The sequence below is a fragment of the Lissotriton vulgaris genome, chromosome 2_1 (genome assembly GCF_964263255.1).
Source record: "Lissotriton vulgaris chromosome 2_1, aLisVul1.2, whole genome shotgun sequence".
Classification (NCBI taxonomy): domain Eukaryota; kingdom Metazoa; phylum Chordata; class Amphibia; order Caudata; family Salamandridae; genus Lissotriton; species Lissotriton vulgaris.
This window is the reverse complement of record NC_141687.1, coordinates 882,275,323-882,297,374: the sequence shown is the minus strand read 5'-3', so window position 1 is coordinate 882,297,374 and position 22,052 is coordinate 882,275,323. Positions and strand designations below refer to the sequence as shown.

Sequence of the window (22,052 nt, the reverse complement as noted above, 5' to 3'; positions counted from 1 at the left end):
AAAATTTCTTTACTTGTCTTTCATCTCTTGAAGTAAGTTTGTCTTTTTTGACAGTTTTTGGGCATTTTATCCACTCAGAATGCCTTCTCTTTTTGACCCCTGCCCTTCTTGTGGGAAAAAGGAGGCCAGGTCAGACTCTCATGAGGTCTGTATTCTTTGTTTGCCCAAGGAGCATAACCCCAAGGCTTGTCCTCATTGCCAGACCCTGTCCAAAAGAACTTTAAAGGACAGAGAAAGGATACGTCGTCATGGGCTGGCAGAAAAGACTTCCAGAGGCAGGTCACCGGCTAGGAAGGGCTCCAAGAGGGCAAGATCTACTTCCAGAAGCAAGGTCCCTCGCCCTTCTACTTCAGCGTTGGGCTCGGCGCTGAAAAATCTACTACCGGTGGGTCATTTATCCAAGAAAAGGCCATCGACGGCGGGCTCGCCGTCAAAGACATCGGCATTCAGGTACGACGGCGTCGAAGAATCAAGATCCTCTGCTGTCATCAACCCGGCGACCATCCGCGGCAAGGTGCAGAAGCCTTCCGCCATTGTCAACTCGGCGGCGATCGGCGTCAAGGAATAGAAGTCCCCCGCCATCGTCAGCTTGACGTTCGGCGTTGAGGGCGGGTACCCATCCTTCGTCGTCAGTCCATCGTTGTCTAGGGTCAGGAGTCCTCCGCTATTGTCAACTCGGCGAGAATCGGCATCAAGGAAGAAGAGCCCTCCGCCGTCGTCAACTCGGCGACAAGGGGCAGAGGCCCTTCATCTTCACGACGTTTGGCGTCTAGGAGCAGAACCCCTCCTTCGACGTGGACACGAAGGGATGTTCAGGTGTCGTCTGAAAGGGACTCGACATCGAGGAACAAGGTAACGGCGTCAAGACCGGGTTCAACAACAGACCGAAGATAGACGTCGAGAAGGAGTTCCAGGTCTGCGTCGAGAGGCACACGCCCGACGTCAAGACCCGCTTCTGTGAGGTTCAACAACAGACCGAAGATAGACGTCGAGAAGGAGTTCCAGGTCTGCGTCGAGAGGCACACGCCCGACGTCAAGACCCGCTTCTGTGAGGTCTGGAGGAGGATCGGTGGTTCTGGTAACAGAATCCGCGTCACGCCATTCATCCTCTCATTCATCTAGACATCCTTCAGGAAGATCTGCCCCTCCAGAAAGGCGTTCAAGCAGACCAAGTCATGGGTCTCCTTCACAGCACAGAGATTAAGGATATAGGAGCAACACAGCGGATGCAGGAGTATGCCAGTCCTCTTCATAGGTCACCCTTACAGAGACTGATACAGGAAGGGGACAGATCTGATTCGCCCAGGCGTGAGAAGCGAAGGGGCAGATCACAGGAGCGCAGACATAGTTCCCATCGTAAAATAAGACGGTCACCTACGTGGTCTTCTTCTTCTTCTTCAACTCGATCCTCAAAGAGGGACTATTCTCTCACCCTATCGGACTGCCCTCTGTCTCGATAGATGACATCAACACCTACCATGATGTGCTTCAGAGAGGGGCTCAGAAGCTAAACATCGAGATGTCAACACCTCAGGTGGCAACAAAGGCCATCTTCGAGACTCTGCACCAGAGAGCAGCCTCGACCGTTACTTCCCCTTGTTCCTGGACTTCTGTAGCCCGTAATGGACATTTTCCTGACTCCAGCTGGGATTAAAGCCGCTCCGGCTAGGATTCAGAAGAAGTACAAGCCTGCCTCCACAGACCCTGTATTCTTGAAGACCGTCCCGCCTGCGGATTCTGTTATAATCGCGGTAGCGAGCAAAACTCATGCTGAAGCTGCTTCTTCATCGATCCCACCCGATAAAGAAAGTAGGTCCCAGGACTCTTGGGGACGTAAAGTGTGCGGGTCTGCAGCGTCGTCACGGAAAGTCTCCTGTGCAGCAGCCTTATTAGGTCGCTATGACAGGGCCTTGTGGGACTCTTTGGTAGCGCATTAAAGAGAAGTTGCCAAAAGAGGATCAACAGTACTTTGAGGTGGTCATCACGGAAGGGTCGCTTGTTGCCAACCAAGTGATCAGCACAGCAGCGGATGGTGCTACACTAGCTGCTCATTCATATGCCCATGGGATTTGTGCCTGGAGATCCTCCTGGTTGAGGCGGACAGCTCTCAAGCCGGATGCTCAGCAGAGAATCCTGAATCTCCCGTTCTCCGGCTCCTCCCTGTTTGGCACCCATACAGATGAAGAAATGGGCAAAATGAAGGCAGAGCTCGATACCCTCAAAGCCGTCGACTTGGATAAGGAGGAGGAGTTCAAGCGTCGGTACAGGCCCAACCAGCGCAAGGGATACCAGCAGAGGGTTCAAACCCCTCAATAGTCCCAGGGCAAAAGCCAAGGCAAGTCGCAGTGCCAAGGCCGTAAGTCAAACAGAGGTAGAGGTGGTCACCAGCAGCAGCACTCTAACATGGCCAGATCGGCAGGGAAGCAATGAGCGGGAGCTTCCTCTAGCGCCGTGCCAACTAAAGTGGGAGGAAGTGCTTCACATCATCTGGCAGAGTGGTGCAGCATCACAAAAGATCGTTGGGTGCTCAGTATACTGCGCAATGAATACGCACTACGTTTCCGTGTACTTCCAAAAGACATTCCTCCAAAAAGATCTCTTCCTCACCAGTTAAAGTTGCTCCAGCAGGAGTTAGTAATGACAACCTCCCAACACCATATACTCTTAATGGCATCATTGCGCGTACAGTGCCCAGGGGTGGCGCTGGGTAATGTAGGGGCACAGGGCTCATGCACCTGTGCCCACACCACTGGCAAAGTACACTCAGCTAGAGGGGTGACTACGGTATGCCAGGGCAGTGTGTTTGTGGGCATGGCAAACAGGGATTTGTGCCATGTCGACTCGGTTTAGTTCTGCACAGACACTCAGCCTGCCAAGGCATTGTGTGTGTGTGTGTGTGTGTGTGTGTGTGTGTGTGTGTCAGGGTACAAGGCCCCTAAGGGTGGCACAATAAGTGCTGCAGTCCTTGGGGGTCTTCTCTGGTCACAGGGCCTGACATGTGGCCAGAGATGCCAATTGGGTTTAGGTTTCAACACAGTTTTAGGGAAGGAACACAGGGCCCCTGGTTGGGAGGAAACCAGGGCACACTCAGTCAAAGTACATCAGCAATTCGGCAAAAAGTGGGGACATACCATGCAAGAAAGATGGCACTTTATCACACTTACCATATGTGGGGTACTTGTAGCTATTGTATAGCCCTGTTTTATGCTGGGAGGGTGTGGAATCCCCCTTGTGGGTTCCTCACCTTTCCTGGTGGTGTTGTATTATGCTGGTGCGGCCCTTGGTCCTTACTTGAGCCTGGCCTTGCCATCCATGGTGTGGTGCTGCGGGGGTTTTGCCCTTTGTCTGCGGTTTGGTCTGGTCCTCTGTGTTTCTTAGGGGATAATTTCTTATGTTGACGGCTTGGCCCATCCTATTTGTCTCTCCTTTTCTATTCTAGCTGATTGCACTACTTCGTGGTTCGATTCTGTCCGGAACGGTTCCCTTTTAGGGGTCGTTCTGGATTTTTCTGGCCTTGCCCTTGTTCTGAGCCCAACGTGGTCTGGGCATTTAATTTGTGGCGCTTTCCAGTGGCTGGCCGCACCCGCCTGCTCTTCTGTGGCGACCCTGCCTCTTGTACTGCGGGAATCTTGTGAGATCACGTTCTTCTTCTCCTGCCTGCCTTCATTGCTGAGGTGCATTTCTGTCTTGTCTGTTGACTTCCATCTGTTATAGGCTCAGCTGCCCTCTCCACTGGGTGGGTTTCCTGGTGGAAGGCTTTGCCTGCGTTTACCCTCTTCTCCTTGGAGTTTCTGGGGGGCTCTTCTTCCTCGGTACTCCTATGGTGGATATCCCTGGTTCCTTGGTTGGGCTTGGGGGACACTGGCCTCCTTTCGCCTTGTGCTTGTTTTCCCCTGCTTGATGTGTGTGGGCCGTCTTTTTGACGTTATCACGCACCCTCTCTGGGTATAGTATTCTTTAGTGGCGATGAGATCTCTTCTGCTTGGGGGGACTGGGCGTTTTTCCCTGTCCCTGTGACTCATCCCCTATTGGGGCCTTGCTTTGTCCAGGCTGGAGGGGTCATCTAGCAGACCCTCCTCCCTCTTGGGTATGGCTAGGGTATCTATTCTATGTTAAGGAATCTGCGGCTAGTAGTCTCTATCAGATGTACGAGTTACTTACCTTCGGTAACTATGTATCTGGTAGAGACGGGTCTAGCCGCAGTATCCATAACGACCCGCCCTTCCTCCCCGTTCTGCGAGGGCCCTCTTGGTCTATTGTACTCGCCTGACTCTGGGTGGTTGTCTTTTGCGAGTGCCTTTTCTTACTCCCTCCTTCGGGGGATGTTCACCTTGTTGTTGCTCCATTCTTGACTTTTATAGGCACTTCTGCATCCCTGCACCCTGGTCTCCAGTGTGGGGTTCGCTCGTGCTTTTTCTTCCCTTTGTTACTTGCAATTCTGTCTTTGGCAATCCTTGGGGTTGCGGTGCCTTGGCTGGTCTTGACCTCTGCTTTTGGGAGACTTCTCCCTGCTGGTATTGTCTGAGGTTGAATGGTCATTTCTCTCCGTTCTGACTTTGGGGTCCGTTTCTGTTCCGGGCGGTGGCTGCTGACTTCTTGGTCTGTTGTGTATTTTTCACTTGCCTCTGCCCCAGGGAGGCTGTTTTATTTGTTTGCAGGATGGCTTTCCAGTAGCGGTGCCCTGTCCTTTCATTCCAGATCTTGATGCCTCAGTACCTGGCTCTATTCTGGATGGTGCTGTTCCTCACCATTTGTTTCTTTCCCTTCTGTTTAGCGGGGTTTTTCGCACACTGTTCCATTATTCACACAGTTTAGTTAGTGGTGACTCCACGTTGTGGCGCGGAAAAATTCTCTGAAGAAAACTGACGTAGGCGAGCCGGGGTGGGATTATGTATCCTCGCTGACGTCTCGGACGACGCCAGGGCAGAGTCACGTGGTGCCGTCCCCCCGGCGCGCAGGGATGCTTTGGCAAAAAGTTTTCCGGATCCAGTCTCACGACTGGGGATAATGCTACGTGAAGGAATCTGAGGCTAGAATCGTCTCTACCAGATACATCGTTACCGAAGGTAAGTAACTCGTACAATTGTTCACAAACAAAGGAAGATAATGAATGACCTTGTCAAGAAAATTGCAATAATGTAATATCCAACTTTCAAAGCTTACGATGGAGAAAATCAATTTTCATCAAAATATAATACACATACATAGTAATGCCCTCGGAGCCGGTTCTGCCAACCATACTGCATTAGATTTACATCGGGTAGGAGTGTGTTGTAACATCCGGAGAAGCTGTCTGGGGTTGGGAAGCATTGTATATTTTTATGCACAACTGCTGTAATGTACTTAATTGTCTTTGATTTGCTGAGTGTCTAATAAAAAGATGTTAAAAAAAAATATATATAATACACATAGAAAACAACCTGTCATTTCGTCTTTCATAGTTCACTAACAATACTGCACCTGAAGACATGGCTAGTCCGATGTCCATGAGCGTCCTGCAAGTTGACAAACCAAGCACCTTCGTATTTATTTTAAATAGGTTTTATGTACGCTGAGGGCCAAGAGAGAACATTGATTTCAATCTGAGTTCAACCTTCTGGTGTAATACTAATTGCAATCTTGGGAAAAATGTATTGCACCCAGGAAAGCTCCATTTTAAAGTATCTAGGATAAATTATCTAGGATAAGATTAAGAAATCGACAGGTAATGTTCTATGTTACATGTAAGAACAAGCATTGGCAATGCAATAGATCTCGCACTAACGCGAGTTTGAGCTATTGGCATTGCAACTAACAATGCATTTTATTTTTGCTTTCGTTTTTAAAACATAAATAGTCATTTTCAATGCCAATATCTTAAACTTGCGTAACTGCGAGACCTATTGCTTTGCAAATGCTTGTTCATTAAGTATTCTCAACTGTAAATCACCATCTGTTTACTGCTTATGAATTTTTTCAAAAATATTTATTTGGTGCTTATTAATTTTAAGATTCTGGTTCATCATCCTCTTCTGAAGAGAGACCTAAAAGAAATGTGAAAAATGGTGAAATGGCACGTCGCAGACGTCATTCAGGCTCAAGGACTCCATCACCTTCACGAAGACGTCAAAAAGAGTTCTCTCCTAGGTATTTGTGTCTTACTTTTATTATTGTTTAAACTGACCACTTAATGCTATTGGTTCTCGTGATTCATGTGATTGAGCTCTGGTTCACTAATTATTGCGAAAATATATAAACTGTCTTCACACTGTTGCACCAATAAAGCAAAAACAGTTCACAAACCTTCAAATCTTTAAAGCATCCAGTACAACATTTTAGATGCTTTTATTTCTTTTAACTGATCCAATTTCCCAAAGTTTAGTGTTTAATTCCCCAGTGTACCCTGCCACTTTGTTTTGTTTGTTTGTCACATTAGCACCACTGCGGTAAACTTCTGTTGTGCTGGTACGGAGTTATCATGTAAAAGAGTATACATAAAAAAAAAATACAAAACATCTACCACCAAGTTAGTATGCACCTAATGTCACTGTTAATTGTCTCTAAACATTTTAGTGCTTCGTTTTTGGAAGGCGTTCATTTTTGTATAGGTAATAATTTGGCAGTGGATATTATGAATCAGTTATAAACTAATTTTGTCTGTTTTCAACTGGATTCATTGCAAAAGTGAGGCTTACGGATATTCTGTGCTTTACGTTTGCCTTACTTGTACAAGGAGGCTAGCAGATCCCATTTTATGCAAATTGATGTTGTCTGACTGTTGGTTGGTTTGATGTAACAAACCATCTCCAGAATTGCAGCCAAAGGGGATTGTGTAGAAGAAAAGTATAACATTTTTGAAAAGTGCTCAAACAAATTGCATTTTTCATATAAGGATACTTTGCATATTATTTGCCTTAATAGATCATTTATTTTGCATTATATTTTAAAAAATTGTAATGTTACCAAGCTTGTAAATCTGTTAGAAGATATACACCTAAAATGTATGATGGTAAAATAGAGTAATTTTTTGCTGAAAGGCTTTCTTGGCTTTCAAATATAATTGTGGTATTAATATGTCTTACAAATGGAGTTGCACATCATTTATTGTTTATTCTTTAGTAGTGAAAGTTGATTGTATTGCAGGAGGGGAAAGTGTTTGAGATCAATCTGTGCAGATCTGTTCCATGCATCTGATATCCATGGACCGGTCTCTGAATCTCCAAGCTCCTTTTTTCCCCTACCTAGCCGATAACATGCACTGCTGTGGATGGAAACTGGATTATTATTTGGGATGGATGACTACCCATTGCAATGAATAATAGCATTCCTTCTTAGAGTTCACCCTCAAAGTAAAACCTGAGCTCAGCCCCCCGGTAGGTATGCCACAGATCAGACCTTGTTTAGACGGTGTAATTACTTAGTGATTTTGGAATCAAACTAAAAAAAATGAGGGGGACAGGATTGGATAGTCATTGTTTCTAGAAAAATTGTGTTTCTCGTTATTAAAAGATGGTGGGTGCCATCTTGGCAAAGAGTATGAGCTATACATGTAAAGCGTCAGTCTGTGCAGAGTACCTGATCTCAGTGATATGATCGGGTTAAAGTATATATGGAGCCAATCAATGTGTCTATATACTATGCTATAGCAAAATGTTCTTAAACATCAAAACTTTTGTGAAAGGAATGTAAGAAAGTTTAAAAAAAATATCACTGTAAACATTTATTTTGGATGGAAATAGTCTAGAAATGAATCCTACAATGTATGGATGGGAAGTTGGTACTGTATTGCTGGAGCTATCCGTACAAGTGATGTTGTGGTATGTGAGTTAACCAAGAAGTGAATGGTTCACAAAATGTGATAGTGAACCCAAACAAGCCAAATCAAAATAACAAGTAACTTAGGGCCATATGTAGGTAGCTTAATACCGGTCAGTAACGGCCGAAAATCTTTAAATTTGCTGTTACCGACCGGTATTTAGCTTTTCCTAATGTAGGTGGCAGGATTTAAGGATTCGGTAATTTACCGATTCAGTAATTTAAGGAATCGGTAAATTACCGAATCCTTAAATCCTATGTAGGAGGCACTCAGGTGAGTGCATTTTTTATTTAAGGATTCGTTATTTACCACCAACTACAAGTTGGTGGTAAATATCGTAAACCTTTAAAAAAGCTATTTTGTGCTTTTTTAAATGTGCCATAGTGCAGACATACATGCCCTTAGGGCATGTATGTGTGCCACATGTGCACAAATGTACGATTCAGGGGTGCAACAGGGTGTGAATGCGACACCCTGCCACCCTTGAATATGTTCCCCCTGTTACCGATTCGTTATTTACCGAATCGATAATAGTGAAGGCTTCCCATTTATTCCTATGGGCCTCCAGGCCCATAGGAATGAATGGATTTACAGAATCGGTAATACCGAATATTACCTATTCGGTCAAATTTACCGAATTTTTTACCTACATACTGTTTACCAATTTTCAAATACCGAATTGGTGAAATCCGGTATTTAAGAATCGGTAAATAGTGATTACCTACATATGGCCCTTAATGCCAAAATCGAGAAAAAGATTAGATGGCATGTGAATAAACAGGAAAACGTCTATCCATGCAAAGCAATAGGTGTGAGAAGGTTATGGAGGAGGACACTAGACAGTCCATTATGATAGAATTGTCTTAATACAACACAACTGGACTAAAATGAAGGTATTGCCGGTTACACTATTGTCAAGACCCACTGCCTTTTAAGAAATTGTGTAACTATTCAACTGAATTGAAGATGGAGTGATAACATTACAACGTATAGATCCAGAAACTCTCTCTCCGAGTCGCTGTTTTCTGTTGTCAGCTTGTCTGTCATTTTGTTATCCCACAGATTGATGTGAATATAATCTGGGTTATTAGCATTCTGACTCATGTTTGTGTATGGAGATTAGGTATTTCCGGTCCTGCTTCTTGAAAGCCCTTAAAAGTTTTTTCAAAGTTCATTAACAGACCTTTGTTCAACCCATATATATATATCTTTTTCCCCATGTTCATTTTATTAAATATACACAGTATTGTGTATTCCAATTCAAGAATAAATGTATTTGGTAACCATACATTCGTTGAGCATCCCACCAAGAGTGTGGTTTATCTCTGGTGTAGGGGCAGCAGATAGCAATTGAAAAAACATGAATCTCCGATTATTTCCCTAGTGGCAGTAGGACAATATTTTATTGTGTCACTAGGGCACCTATTGTCACTAGTAAGTACCTATCTTGAAAGTTGGGTCTATGTTTTGATAGATTGCTGTGGAGCTGTAGAAGGTGCCAATGTTGAATATCTTGGTATTCTCCTTGGTGAAACTAGTCAGCCTAAGTTTATGGTCAGGTTCATGTGTACTTCCTCTCTAGCAGTCTGCCACTGACACGCTTGACATCTTTGACCAACATGACACCTTTGGCATCAAAGATGAGGATTAACCCCATGAGCCGTCATCCAGCCTAGAGGCTGTCTTTTCCAGTGGTTCTGGCCCACAGGAAGAAGAAAAGGGTCCCTTGACCTTCCAAGACCAGTGACCCTTGGCTGAAGACCTCCATCAGGGTTATAAGTACTGTCAGCAGAAGCCCATTCAAAGCAGTCCAATAGGCCTCTTAAAGAGATAGTGCTGCTCCCGGGAAAGTCAGGTGTTGAGCAACAACCTCCATGCCCCACCACCACCTTCAGCCTGCGAGTGTCATCAAACAAAGTCCTAGGATCCAAAAAAGACTATACTACGTTTCTCAAGCCATCTCTGATTTGAGTCCCAAGACCACCAACAAGCCATATTCCGCTTCTGCATCAGTGCCTAGGGGACGACTCCTAAGGCCATCAAAGATGTGAGAACACCCTTGACGATCTGCTCCAAAGACTCTGCGCAGCCAGTCCACCAAAGACTACTGGAGGAGATCAACACGAGACAGAAGCACTTCTTTACCCACCTTGCTATTTGTGAGTATTTCAGTGAAGCCACCTCTGTCGAAATCCACAGAGATTCTGCCTCAAAAGAGGAGGCTGGCATTTGAAAAGGATCCTGCAGCAGAGGCCCACCCAGGCTTACATCCCCAAGAAAACTTGAGCTAGGGAGCATATGCTCCACTTCCACTGCCGCCTCTTACACCACCACAAACACCATTTCCACCGCCTTCTCCACAGTCACCAGAGGAATCTACACACTTCACTAATGACCCAGGAACACTTTTGGCTACAACCACCTATGACACATCTTCTAAGCCACAGCCCATAGACTACCCTTGGTATGACTACGATTTAGACCTAAACCTTTGCCATTCCCCAGTCATGGCATTTCTCCCAGATAATACCCCAGCCTACCATAAGGTTATCCAGAGTGCAGTCACCTTCCTTAAGGTGGATGTTTGTGTCCACCGTAAGGTAGATTATTTTTGCAGCCTGAATCTTTCTGGATTCACTATGCTGTGCATTTTTCCACGGTCTAGTGGTTGGGTCTGGAATCATAGTATTTTTTTTTTCGTGGTACAGGTGGGCGTCGACGTCCCACCTCCGGAAGCTCCCACCTTTGGGTGCCATCTTCAGATTCTTTTTTCCGCTGTTGGGTCTGGATCGTCACCAAGGAGTTGCAGAGTTTTTGGAAAGAAAAGGAAAAAAATCAACCAGAAAACCACCAAAAAGTTGGAGTTTTCATCTCACGACCAGGAACACAGAGCTGGGACGACTAAGAAGGAGAGAAAGATAAAGAACTTTCACATCCAACGGAGAATGCGCACACAGGGGGCCCCCTGAGCGCAGATATGGGCAAAACCCCATTCAAATGTTTCGGTAATTGCCACCACAAGTACATGCAGAAAGACCAGCATCCGGTCTGCAACCTCTGCCTGCCAATCGACCACGAAAGCAAGGATTGCAACGCCTGCTCGGCTTTCATCCCCAAGACCCTCAGAGTGAGGGAGAGGCAGAGGATAGCAAACTACAACATGCAGGGGCAAGGACAACCCCCGTCTCTCCGGGACTTGGGCCTCTCCAGTGGAGAAGAGGACAACATCGCCGGGGGACCAAAGGACAACACGGTCGCAGAGACCCATAAGAAGTCGACAAAGGTGGTAAGAGCCGTTGACCCCAAAGAGCCCGACACTCTCGAAAAACTGAGCCAAAGTCCTCTAAAGGAGCACTGGCGTCGAAGCAATCGACAGCCACAGCTGCGTCCACGGATAAACAGCCCAGCGGATCCTTCTAAATGGACTCCCAGACGGCGAAAGCTCAAGAAAAACCTAGGTCTTTGAAGCACGCCCCCGTAAAGGCGCGCTCGGCACAGAAGGAAAAAGACCCAAAGGTGATTTCAACGTCAACATCGACGACATCGAAGAGAAACGCTGAAACTCTCGGCGCCGAGCAAGCGGCCGAAATGGAGAGGAAGAAAAGAAGGCTCAAGGCCAAAATGGACAGTATGCTTCAGAGAAAGGATTTTGACGAACGGATGAGCAGATACACCATCCCTTCAAAGCCCTCGACTGTTGTTGAAGCAGAAGTCGAAGAGGAGTTTGACGACGCCGATCAACCGAAAACTCCAGAGCCAGCAGAACAGGACGTTGAGGGTCTGTATTATTACGAGGAAGAAGGCAAGGAAGATCGAGAAATGAACTTGGAATCGACTTCCTCGGTGACGCAGGACCTGGGTTGGCAGGACCTCGACGCCGAAAGCCCAGAAGAAGCTGTAGAATCATATCCATCGAGGCCTTCGCCCCCAGACGACATTAGCATCTACAACATGGTCATCAAGAATGCTGCAGCAACTTATGGGGTAACATTGGAGGAAGAGAAACCAAAGACTCTGCTCCCCACTCAAACTAGGAGCCAATTCCTACCCATGCTTCCAAGTGTACTGGACCAGGGAAGCTTTCAAGGAGCCATCAACCTGCAGGTCGGTCACCCCTAGAACATAGAAGAAATATAAGCATTCCTCAAAGGACCCATCATGTATCCAGGGATCCGTGCCAGCGGACTCTATTATTACAGCAACAGCCAGAAAGAGGGCCTACATTCCCACAAACTCTGGGCCACCTCCAGACAAAGAGAGTAAGAGGATAGACCTCACAGGGAGGAAAATAGAAAGGAATGCAGCAATTCACTGGTGCATTGCAAACTCTAATGCCCTAATAAACAGATATACGTACCAACATTGGGAGGAGGTCGGACAGCAGCTCAAACATCTCCCGGAACTGTACCCCACGTCTGGTGAAGGAAGGCAAGAACATGGCCAACACCTACCTAAAATCGCCCCTGGATGAGGCAAACACATCCAGCTGGCTTATGATTATTGGAGTGACAGAGAGGAGGCATGCCTGGCTGAGGATTTCACGTTTCAAGCCAGAAGTCCAGAAGAATATCTGAACACACCCTTCAATGGGGAGCAACTGTTCGGCACACCAGTGGATGAGAAGCTGACATAGCTCAAAAAGGATAAGGAAACTGAGAGGTCCATGGGAGCGCTGCAGTTCAGAAGAATGAAAAGAGGCTCCTTCAAGGAGGCCGAACGGCAGACGGGGAAACCAGCCAGGAACGTTGCACCAGACCTTCCAGCAAACTTACCAGGGTAACAACCAGGCGCAGCAAGGTCAGCAACAGCAAAACTGGCAATACCAACCTAGGGGCCAGTCCTTTCGAGGGCGACCGAATGGACGGCGACAAACAAGAAGAGGGGGCAGCAACCCACCTCAAAGTGGCTCCGCTGTATCGAACGTGCACACCCACACAACATCTCTGTGGGGGTGGCATACCAGAGGACCCAAAAAACAATTAGGCACACACAACGGTAGGAGGCAGACTAAGACACTTCTTCCGGGAGTGGATGAAAATAACTGACAAATGGATACTGAACATCATACAGTTTGGATACTGTATAGAACTGAAAAAAGGCCACCAAACAGGAGGCCAACCAACAAAATGTGCTCAGCAAAACAGCTTGCGCTCCTCCTGCAGGAAGCACAAGAACTCTTCCACAAGGAGGCAATAGAAACAGTGTCATTCAAAGAAAGAAACAAGGAAGTGTATTCCAACTACTTCCTCGTACCAAAAGTGGACGAAACGTTAAGGCCCATCCTGGACCTACGGTTCCTAAACCAATACATAAAAACTCAAAAATTCAAGATAACGTCCCTACAAGAAGTTACACCACAAATAAGGGACGGGGATTTTATGTCCACTATAGACCTCCAGGATGCCTACCTACACATTCCCAAGAACCGAAAACACAAACCTCTACTGAGATTTTCCATCAACAGAGTGCACTACCAGTTCACGGCCCTAGCCTTTGGACTAAAATCCGCAACAAGGGTCTTCACAAAATGCCTAGCTGTTGTAGCGGTGCACTTACAAAGGCAGGGAATACATGTATATCCCTACCTAGACAACTGGTTCGTAAAGGCCAATTCCTACAACCAATGCAAACTACATGCTCAGCGGGTCACGTACACACTGACAGTACTAGGGTTCTCGATACACTGGGGGAAGTCCTCAATAGAACTGGAACAGGTAAAGATCTTCCTGGGCGCACAGATCAACATCATTAAGGGCAGGGTGTTCCCCAGCGAGGAGGGAACCTTCGCACTGCTAAAGGAGACATGTCACTACCGGAAGGGTCAACATCTGACAGTGAGGACAGTGAGCAAACTCATGGGATGATCTCGCCCTGCATACACCTAGTCCCCAATATCCGACTCCACTTGAGACCATTCCAGGAATGACTACAGCAGCAATGGTCACAGGCAACAGGGAGTTGGGAGGATCTAGAGGTTGTAACGCACGCAGTGCAAGAGGAGATCACATGGTGGGACAAAAAGAACATCATAACGGGGAAACCATTTACACCACCAACTCCAACAGTGACCATCACAGCGGACCCATCCCAAAGGGGATATGGGGGGGGGAGCACATGAGTCGGCTCAAACTGAGGGGTTTGTGGACACAAACAGATGCAACCAGACACATCATCTACCTGAAACTAAAGACAGTGTTCCTTGCCCTAAAAACCTTCCAGTGACAACTGTACGGACAGAGGGTGTTGATACACACCGACAACACCACAACGATGTTCTACTTCAACAAGCAGGGAGGTACTCAATATGTGGCGCTATCAAGCCTAGCGCAAGAGATATGGAAGTGGACCATGCTACTACAAATAGACCTCCTGGCGATACATCTACCAGGGAAGGAAAATGTGGAAGCAGACAGACATCCCAGGTGGTTAAAAGATTCCTGGAAGGTGCCAAAAGAATCACCCCCCAAAAAGTGTACCACCACCAGCTTTGAACCTCAATGTAGTTCTCGTGCAACTTATGAAGGAGCCCTTCAAACCCATTCACAAGGCCTCTCTACATATGCTCACCATAAAAACAGCCTTTCTGGTAGCAATCACCTCGCTACGCAGAGTAAGCAAACTGCAAGCGCTAACACTAAAAGAACCTTACATTCAAATTCACAATGACAGGGTGGTAATGAGAGCGGACCCACACTTTATGCCAAAGGTGGTGTCAATGTTCCACTTAAGCCAGACGATACAGATATCAAGTTTCTTCCAGAAACCATCCTCAAGTGCAGAAAGAGCAATGCACAGAACTAAAGATTGTAGGAAAACAAAGCATTTCTTTGTGTCTTTCGCAAGCAGCTTCTTGGGAAGACCGGTAACAAAAAGGACCATTGCATGATGGATCGCACAGACAATGCAATTCTGCCACAAGCAGGCAGGTCAAGAACTACAACGAGCGGCACAAACCCACTCTACCAGGAAAAAGGGAGCAACAATAGCCTTCCTGGCAAACACACCCATCCAAGACATTTGCCTGGCGGCAAAATGGGCTTCAGTACACACTTTCACTAAGCACTACTGCGTGGATATACAGAGTAACAAGGAAGCACAAGTAAGACAAAGGTGCTTAAACATATATTCAACAACCAACGCTCATCTTCCACCCAGCCGCCACAAACCTAGCAAACAGCTACAAAGTCTATGCAGAGCATAGTGAATCCAGAAAGATTCATGCTGCAAAACGAATAGTTTCATACCTGTCGATGTAGTTGTGCAGCTTGAAGACTTTCATGATTCACAAGCAAATTCACCCACCTCTGCCAGAAAGATGAGACCGGAGGAGAGAGATTAAAAATGGAAAAAGACTTTGAGAAAAGAGGAAAAACAAGAATAGCACAAGAGAAGAAAAAAAGAATCCGAAGATGGCACCAAAAGGTGGGAGCTTCTGTAAAAAGTGCGCTGGCGTCACAGAAGGACACCAGATGGTGGTATGTCGACGCTCACATCGGCCACAGAAAAAAAAGAGAAAAAAAATACTACGATTCCGGACCCAACCACTGGACCGCAGAATAATGCACAGCATAGTGAATCCAGAAAGTCTTCAAGCTGCAAAACTAAACAGACTAGTAAGAAACTATTAGTTTCCCGTCATGACATTGTCAGAGTTGAAGTGAACTGTGCGAGATCTGCCCATGTTAAACTCTCGGGCAGACTTGAGCCGCCAGAGATTCAAGGAACCAGGTTAGTAACACCAGTGGTGAAATATAACCTCTCCTCCAGTGACACCATACATTAGGGGCCATGTTCTGCCTGACTACCTGATCGTGCACACTTCCTACAATAGAGCTTCTGTTCAAGCCATAGGCGATGCCCCAATGCCTGATAGAGAGAGCAAAAAGATGGACAAGCAGGCAAGAGAATTGCAAAGCCAGCTCTTCAGGACTCATTTCACGCCACAATTGTGCCCAGTGGGAATAAATGCAGGAGTTAGTGAGATGGTGTCTGTAGGCAGCTGGCTTTTTATGTAGTGTTCCAAAACGAGGTATACTATATAGAAAGTCCAGACAACCCTTATTGTTTTTTCAGGGCTTAAATTAAAAATACCAAATGCTCTTTTTTTGTGGTAGTGTGGGCAAGCAGTTTAGGCTGATCAGAGGGTAGTGTTAAGCATTTGTTGAATACACAGTCAATAAATGAGGCACACACTCGAGAAGAAACTCTAGACTGTTTTTAGAAAAATAACCGGTATTTTCATATTTATTTTAACACCAAGAACTTTATAATTAGGTAAAGTAAGTAAAAAGTCACTTAAATGCTTTTTCACAAAGTAGTGCTGTACTATGGATAAAGAATCATATACTGCATACAGAGAATTTCAAACAAATCTTGGGGGTCCCCTTTAGGAATTAAGGCGTGGAGGCCTAGGTGCAAAGTACCACCAGCAGTTTGAGTTTACCTGCCCAGGGTTGTCCCGATGCAGAGGTGCTGGACGGGTTGGTAGCTTTTAGTGCCTCACCATAGGAAAAAATGGTGGGGCACCTAAAAACGGGCTGCAGAAGTGGATTGAAGACAAGTCAGGGAGCTCCCAACAACTGTTCTTGAGGATCCTGGAAGCAGGGGTGCACAGTTGGATGTCTTGGACCCAGGCCAGGAAGTCGCATGTTAGTACCTTTGCGATTTTGTTGAATCTCTCAACTAAACCATTGGTTTGTGGGTGATATGGGGTAGGTAACTTGTAAGTTACACCCCATTCATTCCACATTGCCTCAAGGTCTGACACCACCTTCTTATGGACACCCACTCTTGTAAAAATACTATAAAGGGCTCTGGCAACTGTGGGAGCAGTGACAGTCCTAAGGGGTATAGCTTCAGGGTACATGGTGGCATGATCCACTACCACCTGTATGAATCTGTTCCCGGATTCTGTTGGAGGGTCTAAGTCTGTGCATAGCCAATAGGTCTCGCCTTTGGGACCTTATAATTCTTTAGCCACTATCCTTGGTGCAACAACTTCAAGTATTGCATGGCTAAAAACTTATATGGTCCCAAAAGCGAGACCTATTGGCTATGCCAATGCTTGTTCAAAATTATGGTCTTCCCAACCATTTAGAAATTGACTTAATTTTAACCACAATAATACATCCTGATAAAACTGGAATATTTAAATGAACAAAATATACAAATCAGAGATTTTTAGAGTGCACTACTAACCCGTGAGGTTCTCAAGGCGCTGATCTATTGCTCTGGGGTTTAATATGCTATTTGTTATGTAGTATGTATTTCTAAGTGCTCAGTTACCACAAATAGTGTCTTGAGCTGTTGTGAAGTGTGTATTGTATTGGTACTTATTAATAGTTAATTGGTATATTTGTCAATTAATTTGGCTACAAACGGTGTGGAATAATTGGCTTTAAAAGAATGATTCCCTGTTTACTATTGGATAATTACACACCCTGAAGCATTTAAAGCAGTACAGTTTTTCTTCAGCAGCTTTGAAAGTTACCAGCTCGTAAAGGAAAGCACATGCATTTGGAAAAATGATTGCCTAACTAAAATAAACAATAGCTGGTAACTGTGCTAGGAAAGCGATTTCCAATGAAGCCACACAGGGCAACAGTGTTACTGCAAGCCACAACATAAATAAGCAGGGTTATTATCCCATGACTACCAGTTTCCATTAAGACCTACAGAGCGAAGAGTGAGGGGCTAGAGATAGTAAGGGCTAGAGATGGTCAGCAGAGACACAGGCTACGGGTTCACGGGGCTGTAATTGTGCACGTGAGACAGAGCAAAAGGCGAACTGAAAAGCAGTCCGAGGTTAAACAGGGGAGCAAAGATGCTGAAGTAGTGAGAGTCAGGCAGCAGAGATAGTCAGGCATTATAGAGCGGCAGCAAAGACAGTCCAATGCTAAGAGACTAGCAGCAAAGACATTTAGGATCTAGATAGGGACAGCAGTGACAGCAGGTATTAACGGCAAGCGAAGGCTGTCAGGCGCTAAAGATAGCAGAGGAGAGAGATACACAGAGGGTAGAAACATTTACGGACTAAAAATGTCCTGTTGTTAAAAAGCGTATTTGACATGTGACTTACTCTAAGCTACCAGCCTGTCAGAACTATGGCTAACATGTGGCTGACTGCCTAACCCCACTTGGCCAGGCAAAGGTTAGGTGCGATTGTATATGTCCAAGCCCCTCAAATTTGTATATGTGTGCGTCCCTGATATGTTACCAGTCTGTTTCATCCTCGCTGCTCTTTCAAAGGTTCACCTGGATTATGACGGGAGTTACTGCAGAATAGCAAGTGACATGAATAAATCTGCTCCACTAAACTGCCAGACAGGTGTGTCTTACATTTGGTTGAATTGTCACCCTAGCCCTCCTGGCACCAGAGGTGCATGTGGCATGCCTCTATTGCTGAAAATGCTTTGTGAGCTCGAGAAGCAAAGTAATTTTTCCATATAAAAAAGAGAACAAATACCCCTCACAATCTGAACTCCTCTCAGCCCGTGAAATGGTCATATGACTTTGTACAATGGCAAACATCCATAGATCATGAATGAGTGATTATTAATCAATTATTTTAGGCATTTGAAGATATGTCTGCCTGACCAAAACACATACAACTAGAGTTTCAGTGTATTTTTATAAGATAATCTCTGTCCACTGTACTTGGCATAGACCAACCCCATAGACCAAAACATTTTTTGTTAAACATTAAGTAGGTGAATACATCCTGTAGTCACTGTGATAATACATGTACTTATTTTTAAGTGCATGTATGTGAATGTAATCCTCACTTCCTTTTTAGGTCTCGCACTGCGAACCGATCGCGAAGTGATCGTTGCTGCGAGACTCTATTGTAATCATTTCTGCTTACACGGAGCCAAGGGGGACAGGCGACAATAGATGTGCAGGCGCGCGTAAACGGATCAGGTCGCTCGCGCTTCCTGTCTCCCATGGCTTCTTGTAAGCAGACACACAGGCATGCACACACACACATTCAGAACCCCCCGCCGCCGCGCATACACACACACACACACACACACACACACACACACACACTGGAATTCCTCATATCGCAGGTAGCGACACAATTGAAATGACGAGCACTCTTCGTTATCACTAACCTTTCATGTGATGGCTTAACTTTCCCTGCCGGTTTTGTGCGTCTACGTCCAAGCGATAGTGAATGCTTGCTAGGACGTGCGAACGCGCTTAGTTCTTCACGCTTCCGTGTAGTGCGGCGCGCGCATGAAGTATGCTAGGTCGTTGGCGTTGCCTGACCATGGATGTGCGCATGTACGTTACGGTTCCTAACAGGCACGGGTTCGAAGGAATAGGGTAACATGTCTCGCCGGGCCCTGAGGCGGCTGAAGGGTGAAGTGTGGGTTCAGGAGCCACTCTGTTCTGGGCGCTAAGCATTTAATCAATCCTTCGAGCGACCAGAAATAGAACACAGCTCTTTTTTGTTAGTCAAAATGCCATTGAACGCTAGTCTCTTGCTGGAAATTCCAGTTGACCAGACACAAATGGTTTTTCTAGACAGCTTTGCAGACATAAGGGGTTTGATGGCTGATGAACTGCCATTGAAGAGAATTCGCATTGCCGCCCCGATCAGCAGGAGCTCACCCTCCAGCAGCAGCCATGCTCGAGCCCACCAACAGAGTCTGGGGCTGGTCAGCAGCCTCTTCCCCAGCAGTGGGGTGCTGCTCTACCATGCCTTTCCTTGCTGTGCCGGGAGCAGACCCCGCGGCTGTCTCCCATTCCCTCTGGTAGAGCCCCCCTCTCATTGCTGTTTCGGGGTCAGTGGAAGAGGATAGAGCGGCAGGATGCCTGGAAGCGACACCGGCATTGCCGTGGACCGGACCTACTCGGACCCCAAGAGGTACCAGTGCACCAAGAGCAGGGTAAGCAGCGGAGCCGGGATTCATGACACGCATGATGCGAGATAAACCTCAAGCGTCTATCCAGGCTGGAGCCGAGTGGTGGCTTCAGGGATAGCTCTGTGTCCTTTGTGTGTGGCGAGATGGCAGCTGGGGACGAGGAGCTGTGTCCTCCGCAGCCCTGAGGGTCGGGTGAATTATCAGGATTTAACCCGGGGGTGTTTGCAGTGCCCAGTCAGACGGGGTAATGCGCTCTGTGGAGTTGCTGTGTCTCCCCTGTGTGAAGGGATCTCCCAGTGAGGCGCAATGCTCCTCCATACATATAGGTAGCTGTACACTTTAACTCCCCTCCATATCACCTGCTCTTGCTGTTTCTTGGAAATCCATAGGATGGATTGGTCCATATATTGCTTAAAACAAGCCTTGGCCCGTTGTACAAGCTTCCAACTTGGCAGAGAAGTGAAATGAGGCACAGGGATTGATTGATATGCTCCAGATCAAAATGTGTAAAGTGCTTAGCCGGTATTAGATATCACAAATACAGGGCCCAAAATGTTAATGCATATACCAGACTCTTGTAGTAATGAAATCTGAACACACACGAGAGTGCAAAGCTTTTTATTGGGACATGACTCTACAAGGGTCTCTGAAACTACTAGAACGATACAAAGTACAGTCATGGACCAGTAGAGGTGTGCTTCTTTAAAGTCCCACAATCCAAGGAATGCATCCTTAACACTTCTTTTTGTCACGTTTTGTGACATGATTTGCTGTGATGGTTATTTTTATGAAGGGCCAGGTATTGTTTATTTATTACTAACTCAACTCCACTGAAAACTTTTCCAGATGGATTGCCTTCATCAGGCGCGTCCCGTCGTGCATGTTTGCATGCTTCGGGTGTTTGCGGTGGTGTGCAGATAGTGTCTGGATCTACATTTCGTTCTATGAATGTACATTAAGTGGTGTAAATATGCATTTGTTGGGAGGGTCGGCGGTAAGGGGGTGGGTGGCATTTCAGGTCGTTGCATGGGCCCCTGGGATAACGGGATCATATTCCAAAGCCAGGCCTGTGCTTCACTCGTGCCAATACAATAATATTACTTCTCATTACCGTGAATACAACTGTAAGAAATGTACTTAGAAGCAACACAGTGTGAGCGCCTTTGGTGGAGCATTGGTGGGTGGGGGGTTGGGGAATACAGAGTGCACCTTGTAATGTCGATTTGTGCGCATATCAGAATGGTTGCATAGTGCCCACACATGCATTGTTACTGGTTTGTGAGTAACCGCGCTTGCCATGTTTCCGGGTTCCATTGTACACACCCAAATAAAGTTTACATTCAGATTCTGTAGGTACTCCATTTTGTGAAAAACATGGGACATTCTTCGCCATGTCTTAAGTGGCAGGGAGTGCACATGGATTTACGAGCAAGTCAGGTTCCGTAATATTCATTATGGAGAGTTTTGTTCCATTTCAATTCATGTTTTCTATAAAATATTGTTAGAAAATTGGCTTGTATAAGTTAATTTCAAGCGTTCTTATGTTAAACCATTTTAGACTGCGAGGAGCTATTCGAAATGTGATAGACTTCTGTCAAAAGCTTCTAAAGCCATAGGCGCGGCCCGCACGATTTGTGAACTCCAAATGGATACTGCAGTGAAACATTAACCGCCCTGGCTCGAGCAGTTGTAATGTATAGAATACGAAAGGGAAATACTTCCTTCCTCCTATGCCTAAGGGCAGGGGCCTTTATAAAAAGTCACAGCGGTTTCATGGAACATGTGTGCGGAAGAGGTTGGGCAGGAGCTCGCATGTGCTGCTGCTCCAATAGCACATGATCTGCACTGGCATTCAACCTCCTGTGGGAAGAGGGCCCCCAGCTGCGCCAGATGTTCACCCCTAACCTTTTTTCACTGCGGGATTGTCAGAAAAAATGTCCCAGGTGCCGGCTGCGCCGTAGGGGCCGCGTGCTATCCTGTCACAGGGGTGCGTCGGACCGGTTTATGTGAGGTATCCCCACTCCCCCCACCAGACGTTAAGGAGGCAATGAATTGTGCATATATCAATGCCTCCGTACTTATTGCCCTGTGCACACAGGCGCTGCAGCCTTGAGAGCGCCGCAGCTAGCCCCAGCCTCTCCAGCCTCAGTGCAGAGTGGTGCTGTGGCCTTCCATTCTTGAGCTATGGGGCAGCCCTCCATGGGATGCACTTGGCTCAATTCCAGTGCGTGTCTGTGACGCGGCCAGCTTAACTGACATTTAAGGGCATAGTGATAACATTTCCAGTTGGGTTCATCCTTTTGTGTCTTGACACTGTCTTGTGAAACTGCTTACCCTATCAACTGCTTACCCTATCATTTTCGTGATTAGTATTACCCATGACCTGC

At 46.3% G+C, this 22,052-nt stretch overlaps 1 protein-coding gene across 3 annotated transcripts in view; it reads left to right on the top strand.

Annotated features, from left to right (window-relative positions):
* The window catches only part of SRRM1 (serine and arginine repetitive matrix 1), a 605,541-nt gene that overhangs the window by 247,801 nt on the left and 335,688 nt on the right, over positions 1–22,052 (top strand). For all 3 annotated transcript variants that reach the window (XM_086956396.1, XM_086956395.1, XM_086956397.1), the window contains exon 12: positions 5,991–6,126. In XM_086956396.1, coding sequence (XP_086812522.1) covers positions 5,991–6,126 — 136 coding nt within the window. The remainder of the gene's footprint in view (positions 1–5,990; positions 6,127–22,052) is intronic.